Source organism: Triticum dicoccoides, chromosome 7A (assembly GCF_002162155.2).
Source record: "Triticum dicoccoides isolate Atlit2015 ecotype Zavitan chromosome 7A, WEW_v2.0, whole genome shotgun sequence".
NCBI lineage: Eukaryota > Viridiplantae > Streptophyta > Magnoliopsida > Poales > Poaceae > Triticum > Triticum dicoccoides.
In genome coordinates, this window is record NC_041392.1 from 335,473,527 (window position 1) to 335,484,454 (window position 10,928).

The 10,928-nt window shown below is 56.7% G+C and overlaps 1 protein-coding gene across 1 annotated transcript; it reads right to left on the reverse strand.

The window, feature by feature from the left end:
• Positions 1-4,643: 4,643 nt before the first annotated feature.
• On the reverse strand, positions 4,644-10,922 carry LOC119328638 (ABC transporter B family member 1-like). The gene is made up of 4 exons (XM_037601616.1): positions 9,959-10,922; positions 9,525-9,832; positions 9,204-9,427; positions 4,644-7,282 (listed from the first exon to the last, which is right to left on the reverse strand). The coding sequence occupies exons 1-4, from the start codon at positions 10,783-10,785 to the stop codon at positions 4,904-4,906; spliced, it is 3,738 nt and encodes a 1,245-aa protein (XP_037457513.1). The 5' UTR covers positions 10,786-10,922; the 3' UTR covers positions 4,644-4,903.
• Positions 10,923-10,928: the final 6 nt, after the last annotated feature.

Consider the following 10,928-nt stretch of genomic DNA (forward strand, 5'->3'; position numbering starts at 1 on the left):
CTGGTGTTGGCTTCTTGTACTTGTTTGGGCACTTGTTTGCCCAATCTTCCTCTGAACCACAAGTAAAGCAGCCATCTATCCTTTTGTCTTTCTTCTTACCCTTCTTCTTAAAGGTAGTATTCTGCTGGAAAGAGTTCTTTCCCTTGAACTTGTGGAAGTTCTTCTACACCACATTGGCGCTAGAAGAAGCCTCTGCCCCTTTCACATGTGAGTCATTTGCTCTCGAGTTCTGCTCAACACTGAGATGACCGATGACATCCTCGACAAAGAATTCACGTCTCAAGTGCTTGAGAGAAGTAGCGAAGTTCCTCCAACTAGGAGGGAGTTTTGCAATAATGCAACCCGCGACGAACTTGTCCAGTAACTCACACTTCAGGAGCTCCAGCTCCTTAGCAATGCACTCTATCTCATGAGCCTGGTCCAATACAGGACGGTTATCAACCATCGTGTAATCATGGAACTGCTCCATGGCATACAGCTCACTGCCAGCATCGATTGCGCCGAATTTGACTTCGAGCGCATCCCACAAATTTTTGGCAACCCGCATATGTATATATGTGTCAACCAACTTGTCTCCAATCACACTCAGAACTGCTCCCACAAAGATTATGGTTGCCTCCCTAAACGCCTTCTCCTGTTCAGGAGCAATTGTTTCTGTGGGGGGCACACCACCAACCCAGAACACGTTCATCGTTGTGAGCCACAAGGTGGTCCTAGTCTGCCAACGCTTAAAATGCGTCCCAGTAAACTTTTCCGGTTTTAGAGTAGGAACAAAGCCTTGATTCAAAAGGTGCCTAAAATAAGGTTTTGGTTGTTGGAAATATTAACACTTTTCCGGTTAGACTAATCTATGAGTAAACAATAAGCATGGTAAATACGGTATTCATCTCATAGCGGTACCTAAGTATACTAGCACGTACAGAACATAGAATCGAACCATCTATGAGCAGCACATATACAGCTAGCACAAGTACGAGTAAACGAGGGATGAACAGATCATACCCTCCAGTTGGCCAGGCCAACGCGGCGGCTGCAGCAGCAGCCTCGGCTTCGTCCGTGGCCTTCTTCTTAGCGGCGGCATCATCGGCCATGGTGTCGATGCAGGAGAAGTAGTGGAAGTAAAGGTGTATGGAGCTAGGGACGAATCGGGAGCAGTCGCGTCGAGACGCTCCCCAAAAATCTTATTGTCGTTCTCCCAGGCAGGATCTCGAACGACAGGATTCCAGAGGCACCTGCTCTCCCGACCAGCCGTGCACGCGGTCGTCGGGATGGGGTCACCGGAGACAGCACAGAGTGAGGAATAGTAGATGACGACTAGGTTACGTCAGCGGGAGTGAGTGAACTAAACGGTGTCACTCCACTGGCCAGAGCCTTCTTATATAGTCGTCGGGTAGAAAGTCATGGGCCTGGCAAAGGCCCACGACCGAGTCGACGCACTCCCAAGAAGGGAGTCGTTGTTCCGGGATAAGGGTCGCACACCTGCGAATGGAGTCGACGAATCCCGGGAACGCAAGTCAGCCGACAGTCCAACGTCTCGGACAGTGGCTCACCTGGTAGCGACTCGTTAATCAATCCCTAATGAATTAATTCATTCTTGAGCGGCAAAAATAAGTTTCGGCTCATTCCAGCAACCCACGGCGCGCGCGCGTCGTGACAAGGCGAGGCGGGCGGCGGAGCGCGTGTGTACCACTCCTCTTCCCAAGCTCCCAATGGCAAGTGGTAGAGCAGCCCTTATAAAGGGGTCTCAACTCTCCTCAACTAGCAAGGTAGGACTAAACTTCCCACCACATGTCATACCATACATGGGCCTCAAGATTAACCAGGAATCATTGTTCATATGGGCCTAAAGCGCATCAATGATTCAACAATATTTTGGCTCCATATTCTACAATACTGGGGGCGGATTGATTTCAGTATGCTCATGAAATGTCATCGATTTACTTTAGGCATTGACCCAGGGAAGCAAATAACTTGGCACACTTGTTAGTTAGACATGCTTAGAGCAACTCCAATGGGGCGACCCAAACGGACGGCGCATTTGTCCGCTTTTGTCCGTTTGGGTCGGCCGCCCGCCCGCCGTCCGCCCAGTTTTGCATTTGGGTCGACAATGCGCCCCACGCGCCGACCCATTTCATGTTTGCATTCAACTTTTAAATAAAAAAGGCCCGCAGTCGATCATGCCAGCGGCCATGTCTCATGTCGGCACCATGCCAGCGTCGGCACCACAGTTCATGCTGGCACACTCGTCAGCCGGCCGGCACACATGTCAGCACACAAAAAATGGTGGGACTTGAGTTCGATCACGCTATCGCGGATCCCGTGGTCATGCCGGCACACCTGCCAGCATACAAAAAAGATGGCCCCTCGACGCCATAGATCACTCGTCGAACTTGAGCATGTCGGCCTGCATCTTCTCGAACCACGGCCTCTTCCTTGGCGACAAGGCGTTGAGATCCACCTTCATGATCTCCACCCAGGTCATCATGCTTGCAAGAGCCACTTCTTTCGCCTTTGTCTTGGCGGCGTTGGCGGCCTCGATCTCTAGCATCTTGGCTTGCTTCTCCGCCTCGAGCTCGAACATCTTGGCTTGCTTCGCAGCGTCAAGATCAAGCCTCCTCCTTTGGATCTCCATGAAAGCATCCATTTGCTCCGCCTTGAAACGCCGGCGCTCCTCCTCTCTTGAGTCCTTCTTATTCATCATGTCGTCCACGCTTGCGATCAAGGCGTTGGTGGCCGCATCTCGCTTGTCCTCCTTCTTGGAGTTGGTCTTCCCCCGCGGCCATGCCGGCTCACCCTCCCCAACATCCTCCACGGCGCCCTTCCCCCCACGTGCCTTGAGCGCGGCATATTGTGCCTTGAACTTCTGTTCGTCCTTGATGACCCGATAGCAATGGGAGAGGTTGAAGCACTTGCCATTGTGTTGAACCTTGAATGCCTCCAAAGCTTGAAATGCCTACAAAATGTTTCCATGCAAGCATATGAGCAAGTGATCTTGATGGCACAAAAGAGGGCGGCTTGCTAGCATACCATGTCTTGCACGCCGACGCAGCTCACGGGGCGGGCCTTGACGCTCTCAAGGGTGGCGCAAAACTTGTTGCTCTTTTATTGGATCACCTTCCACCGCTTGGAAATGGAGACCCACTCGCGCGTGCTCACAAATTGGTAAGGTGGAAACTTCTTGCGCTCATGAAACTCGCGGTGCACACGAGTCCAAAAGGTCGAATGCTTTTGCTCGGCGCCCTTCTTTGGGTCTTGTCCAATGTCTCGCCAACACTCGCAAAGAAGCTTGTCCTCGACAGCTGTGTACGCCTTCGTGCGCTTGCTCTTGCGCTTCGGCTTAGGACCGGTGGTTTGGTTGGCGAGCTCGTCCTCGAACAAAGGCTCCACTTCGATGTTGCACTCGTCCTCTTCCTCTAGCCCATAGTCCTCCGAGAACTCGTGGTCGAGGGGGAAGCCGTCCAGGTCGATGCCGACCTAATCACGCATGAAGGCCGCCTGATCGGGATCATAGCCAGCGGCCGGCGTGAACGCCCCGCGGCCGTCCTGGCTTTGCGTCTCCTCAAGATCATAGCCAGCGCCCGGCGCACCACCCTCGAAGATGAGGTGTTGCATGTAGTCCTTGTTGACGGCGGACGACATTTCCTCGAACAAGTTATGGGCGTCCGGGAGACCGCCGGTCGGCGTCTGTCGCGCGCGTTTCCTCGTGCCGCCGAACGACGAGCCACCACCGGGGGGCGTTGAGGTCGATGGGCGCGGGCGTGGAAGGCGCGACCACGCTCACGTCGGGTGAGCACTCCCCGGAGAGGCAGGAGGCCTGCGAGTAGATGTGGAAGCCGGGGACCGGGTTGCAAACCGATGTGCAGGGTGAGTCGGGCATCACCATCCGAGGAAACGCCGACGAGCCGGTGCTGGCCGCGGCGGCGACGGCTTGGACGAGGCTATGCTGGCTAGGGTTTACCCCAAGCATGTAGAGTGCCTCCCTCGTTGCCGCGGCGACGCGGGCGTTGGTGAACTCCTGCTGCGCGGCGGCGACGGCGGCGGCCTGCGCAGCGCCCTGGCGTCCACGGCGTGCGTTCGGCCCTTCCTCTTGGCCGACTCCCTTGCCCGTTGTTCGGGCGTCGGCGCCTTCTTCGACTTGGTCGCCGCGGCGGTCTTGCGCAGGGCACGAGGCTTGCCTTTCTCGGAGGGGGCGACGGCGCCGGACGAGACGAGGGAGGCGAGGCCGGCGGCGGCGGCGTCGAGGTCGATAGTGTCCTCCATGGCTGGTTGGGGGGGCGGGGGCGCGCGCGGGCGGGGGCGTTTTTGGGGAAAATGGTGATGGCTGCCACCGACAGAAGGGACCGGGGAGAGGAGTAGGCGCGAGCGTCCGTCTCGTGTCCGCGCCGACGCAAATCCGGCTCAAAATTAGGCCTGGAATGAGTCGGCCGCGGATGAAAAACGGACGCGCGTCCGTTTGGGTCGACAGTTGGGCCGCCACTTTTGTCCGCGCCAACCCAAACGGACGCGGACGGACGAAATAGGTCGCTCCATTGAAGTTGCTCTTATGACTCAAAAGTTTTATACGGTCCTCCTAGCTTACTATTATGGCATGATCTAAATGATGTAACATTGTCACCTATATATGCAATAAAAGTGCCAAGAGGAGAAAAAAAATGTGTATTGATCGGGCGGGGGTTTGAGAAATAGGGCCACCGTCACGTGGACCGACACATGAGGGGTCGTGGAGGATGAATTGGATTCTCTTGTGGTGTAATACGGATCATGGCATTGGCAGCACATACGGCTTGTCAATTGTGACCACCCTCCAACCAATCCGCCAGCCAGCAACAAATTTTCGCAAATTTTTTAGAAGAAAAGAAGATCCTAAAGCAAAACGCGAGTGGAACCGTGCGTGGAAGATGAATCAAACGTTGGATGCAGAGGATCCGGGTCCGGGTCCGGGCACGGCAAGGGTGTGGGGCGTGAGGCGCTGCAGCTGCAGCATCCGCGCGTAGCATCCGTCGGGGTGATGGTTGAGCAGGTGCGAGTGCGACCCTTGCTCCACCACCTTGCCGTCGTCGATGACCGCGATGGTGTGCGCGTTCCGCACCGTGGCCAGGCGGTGCGCCACCACGATGGTCGTTCGCCCTGACCCTGGCCCGGCCCGGTCCAGCGCCTCCTGCACGCACCGCTCAGACTCGGCGTCCAGCGCACTCGTCGCCTCGTCCAGCAGCATGATGGCCGCCTGCTTCACCAGCGCTCGCGCGATGGCGATCCGCTGGCGCTGCCCTCCCGACAGCTGCACCCCGCGCTCCCCGACACACGTCTTGTACCCTTCCGGCAGCGCCGACACGAACTTGTGCGCGTTGGCCTGCGTTGCCGCCTCCACCACCTCCGCCTCGGTCGCGCCCTCGCGCCCGTAGGCGATGTTGTCGTGGATGGTGCCGGCGAAAAGAAACGGCTCCTGCGGCACCATGGCCACCACTCGCCGCAGCGCCTTGAGGTTGTACTTGCGGATGTCCTTGCCGTCCAGGAGCACGCGCCCGGAGCTGGCCTCGTAGAAGCGCTGGATGAGCGCCAGCACGGAGCTCTTGCCGCACCCGCTGGGCCCCACCAGCGCCAGCGTCCGGCCTGCGCGGGCGCGGAGGCTCAGGTCCCGGAACACCTGAACGTCCGGCCGCGACGGGTACGAGAAGTCGACGTGCTTCAACTCCACGTCGCCCCTGGGACGCTCGGGGACTGCTGCGGCGTCCACGTCGTCGGACTCGATCTCCGTCTTGCGGTCGATGGTCTCGAACACCGACTGCATGGCCCGCCCGCCCTTGATGAAGTCCGGCGCCAGCGTCAGCGTCTCGGCGGCACCGTTGGCGGAGACCATGAGCACCATGAAGACGCGGATGGTCTTGGAGAAGTCGGAGATGCCGTGCTTCACCAGCCACGCAGCGTACCACAGGCCCAGCGCGTAGGACGCGTACAGCAGGAACTGCGCCACACCGTAGCCGATGCCCGCGATCTGGCCCTTCCAGAAGCAGCGACGGAGCGGCCTCTGCAGGTTGGCCTCGAAGAGCCTCGTGATCTTGTCCTCCGAGTTGAACGCCGCCACGGTGCGCACGTTGGCCACCGCCTCCCCCGCAATCTGCGTCGCCTTGGCGTGCGCGCCTTCCAGGTCACCCGAGAAACCCTTCATGAACATCTTCTGCAGGACGGTGGCGCCGACGACGAGTGGGAAGACGGCGAGGAGCACGAGCGCGAGGCGCCACTGCAGGACGAACCCGGCCGTGCATGCGACGAGCATAAGCGCCGAGTTCTGCACGATGATGGAGATGCGGTCCCCGATGGCGGAGCGCACGTTCTGGGCGTCCAGCGCCAGCCTGGCAGCGATGTGCGCGCTGGCATTGGCCTCCATGTCGAACCAGGCCATCTCGTTGCGGAGCACCGCCGTGAGCATCTTCTCGCGCACGCGCTTGGTGAGGTTCTCGCCCACCGTGTCCCAGAAGAGGTGCTGCACGGTGTTGAAGAGCAGCGCGGCAGAGGACATGCCGATGAGGAGGTAGCAGTACTTGGCGATCTCCCGGTCCATGTGCCTCGGGTCCGGCGTGTAGTAGATGCTGAGCACCGCGCTGAGGATGTAAGCGAAGATAGCGCTGAAGGAGCCGCACACCATGGACCCCACGGAGCCGGCGAGCGCGTAGCCCCACTCGGGCGAGTTCATCTTGGCCAGCCGCCAGAAGGAGCTGGCCTGCGCACGGAACGCGAGCTTCTCCATTCCCATGCCCATGCCCATCCGGTGGGCGGCCGGGTCATGTATGACGGACAGGCTGAAGTCGGCGGTGGAGAAGTCGGAGAGGCGGCGGGAGTAGGGCGAGCGGCCGTAGGAGGAGTTGCGCATCATGATGGGTGAGCTGACGGAGTTGCGGGCGCTGGAGGGCCTTGCGCTGCTCCTCCTGGCGCTGACGATGGCCGCCTCGTGCGCCTGCTCCTGCATGCGGATGAGCTTGGCGTACGCGCCGCTGTCCCCTCTGGCCATGAGGTCGTCGTGCGCGCCCATCTCGGACACGGCGCCAGCCTGCAGGACGGCAACGAGGTCGGCCTTGCGGATGGTTGAGAGCCTGTGCGCGATGACAAGGGTGGTGCGGCCGATCATGAAGCGGTCCAGCGCCTCCTGCACGAGCTTCTCGGACTCGGAGTCCAGCGCGCTGGTGGCCTCGTCCAGGAGGAGGATGGCCGGGTTCTTGAGCATCGCACGGGCGATGGCGATCCGCTGCTTCTGGCCGCCGGAGAGCTGCAGGCCGCGCTCCCCCACCTGTATCACCATGTTCAAACATATTGACTTGTCAGTACTACTCTAGGGTCGTGTCGTATGTATGCATGTGCGCTTGTTTATGTGGGAATTTTGACTGGAGGCCAGCTTAATTTTGTAGAATGTGACAGAATTGAATTGTTTATGGTGGAATTTTGACTGGGAGTAGAGCCAGAGCATGGTGCCATCCATGTGATGGGATCGGTGTGGATGTCGATGGATAGGGAAGGGAGCTTGGATCAGTAGCCCATGTGCTTGCTTCGATCAATTATTGTACAAGTGCATGGTCTAGTTAATGCAACCAAAAAACCGATTTGATGAAAGAGATTAGGCTGTGTCTCGAACTCAAGATCTTTTGGCTTCGATACCATGTAAAAGTGCGTGCTTTAGCCAATGCAATCAAAAGACTAATCTGATGAAAGAGATTAGCCAGCACATCGTATGTCAACAATTATCAATGGCAGCTTTTGGTCAAGTAAGTGCTGTGCCACTGCCACTGCTGAAAAAATAATAAAAGGAACGTACTACTGGACAAAGCATGCTTGAATCTTGTGAGATCAACTCGACATTCCTGACAAAACGCCGACCTGAAATTAGTTTACTGCTGGAGGCCTCTTAGGCTAGCCATAGTAAAGTAACTTAGATAGTAACTTAACATATTTCAAGATAATTTCGTTATGTGGTAATTATTTAATGAGAAAAAAGGTGCTTGTGGTAAAATAAGTCTATGAGCTACTAAATGAAATCATCTATGACATTACTATTTAGTTACTTTGCACTATGAAGATAATAACTTAGACTAGTGTTATATGCACGACACTGGTATAAGTTACTCCCCACTATGACCAGCCTTACTGCTGGGCTGGAGCGGAATAAAGAGGCAGCAAAAGAGTGGTGTGAAATCATGGTCCATTCTCGGCTCAGCTGCTTGTGGTGAGAAAGGGACTTTTCGAAAATGGAGGAGGCAGGCAGGCAGGTACGTACTAACTGTTACCAACTCCTAACAGCATTTATTTAAAGCAACATGCTCCTATAAGAGCATGGTTAATAGTATAGTCAGCTGCTGGCTATAAGCCAGTGCCATGTCATCTACAAGCCATCTTATAGTCAACATGTACAATAGTAGATCAAAAGAGTGTACTACTTTTTTATTATGTGGCCCACATTTCATTCTCACAAAGCGTCTAGGAGCACGTGCTAGAGCCGGCTCTTCACAAAGAGCCCGCTTACCTTCTCTCTCATCTTCTCCTTCCTCCAACTAAGCAAAAATATACTAGTTTATTCCTTATAGTCCGCTGACTCAGCTCTATTGTACTTGCTCTAACAAACAAACAATTGCTTCTTCTTCTTCGTGGTGAAATAGTATTGCATTACTACCTCTGTCTCGGTGAATAAGTCATTCGTGTAGTTCTAGGTTGACGATTTAACTATCTAAATATGTATTATATGTGACAAAAGAAATGTATTTAAAAACTACATCATTGTAAAAATCTAGTGATATACTTTTCATGACATATAACACATATTTAATTCCTCAAATCGATGATCTAGAACCACGCGAGTGATTTATTCACCTACACGGAGGTAGTAGTAACAATGGGCCCTGTGACTGTGATGGAGCCCAGTAGAGAAGGTGTCATCATGTGATGTTGTTGCCTAACAAACAAACAAATGGAGCACCAAGCATCCGATCTGAGCCGGGGGTATCTAGCTAGCTACTCTCCTCTATCTACTCCACGGCAAAGGGGCCAATGATGGGTGTGATGAGGAAAAAAGGATGGTGGAAAGGGCAGAGCTATCTACTATGCCAGCCTAATGGCGCACGGATCGGGCGGATAAAAAGGAAGAAGCTAGCACGCGCGGCGCTGGCGCGGGATGAATCTAATATGATATGATTGCCGGAGTGACCAACGGACGGACGGACCTGCGTGTCGTAGCCGTCGGGGAGCTTGATGATGAAGGAGTGGGCGTTGGCGACCCTGGCGGCCTCCTCCATCTCCACCTGGCTCGCCTCCTCCCTCCCAAGCAGCAGGTTCTCCCTGATGCTCGTCGCGAACAGCGCCGGCTCCTGGCTCACCAGGCCGATCTGCGACCGCAGCCACCGCAGCTTCAGATCCTTGAGCTCGACACCGTCAAGCATGATTTGCCCTGCTCGCATTTTAACAAGCGCCTAGTAACTCACTCCTTCCAAATGTAATGTAAATTAATAATCGAGTAAGAAAGAAAACTTGAGAGTCAGTCAGACCTGAACTCGGGTCGTAGAACCTCTCGATCAGGGACACCACCGTACTCTTCCCGGAGCCAGAGCTGCCAACCAGAGCGATCGTCTTCCCGGCCGGTACGCTTAGAGAGAAGCGGCCCAGAATCGGCGTGTCCGGCCGGGACGGGTACGCGAACTCCACGTTCCTCAGCTCCAGACGCCCGGTCACCGACTCCAGCTCTACGCCTTCTTTGGTGATGCCTGGCGTGTGGTCGATGATACGGAAGATCTTCGCGGCCGCAACCCTCGCCTTGGCAAACGCCGCCATGCTCGGCGCCGACTGCCCAAGACCGCTGCTCGCACAACACAAGAATCCATCAATGCATCTTCCCTTTCAGCGGCGGCAAGGTGTCCTCTCCTCTCCTTATAAATAAAAAAATAAAGAGGAGAGGAGAGGAGTAATAAGACGGAAGACTTACAGTCCGCCGATCATGACGGAGAACATGGTGGCGATGGCCAGCCCGCCGTTGGTGTGGTGGCCGCGAACGAGGTGCCCGCCGTACCAGAGGAGCAGAGCGTAGCAGCAGAAGACGGTGAAGTAGGTGCCGCCCAGCCCGAGGCCCTTGGCAAAGCCGTTCCGGTAGCCGATGCTCTGCGCCACGGCTAGCGCCGCCGAGTAGGCCTGCGCCACCCGCTCCTCACCCACGAACGACTGCACGACTCGTATCTGCGACAGGGCCTGCTCCGCGATGTTGCTGGCGCTGGACAGCGCGTCCTGGCTCTTGGAGGAGAGCTTGCCCATGGTGGCGGCGGTGAGGCCGCCGATGACGGCGATGAGCGGCACGACGGCGAGCGTGACGAGCGCGAGCTGCCACGCTGCGGTGAAGCCGACGACGAAGCCGGCGACGAAGGTGGCCATGTAGTGGATGAGGTTGCCGAGCTTCTCGCTGATGGCGTCCTGGACCATGACAGCGTCGGCGTTGATGGCATAGATGACGTCGGAGGTGCGCACGTCGGTGTCGAAGAAGGAGACGTCCTGCTTGAGCGCCGCCTGGAGGTACCGGATCCGCATCCGAGTGGACTGCCGCTCGCCGGTCCACATCCAGCAGGAAATCTCGGCCCAGGACGACGCCCAGATGGCGGCGCCCACGACGAGGAAGTAGAAGGCGTACTTCACGACGAGGCGGACCATGGTGTCCGGGTCGTCGGCGTGGGAGCCGAAGGAGTCGACGAGGTCGGCGAAGAAGCGGAGGAAGACGGGGAGGGAGCAGCCGTGGACGAGGGCGCCGAGCGTGCCCACGGCCATGAGGACGCGATCTAGGCCGTCGGCGAAGCGGAACAAGTCGCGCAGGGCGGCCGCCGGCGCCGGAGGGGGCGGCTTCTCGTCGGCAGGCGGCTTGGCATTGGGCGGAAGCTGCTCCGTCTCCAGTGGCGCGGGGGGAGGAGGGG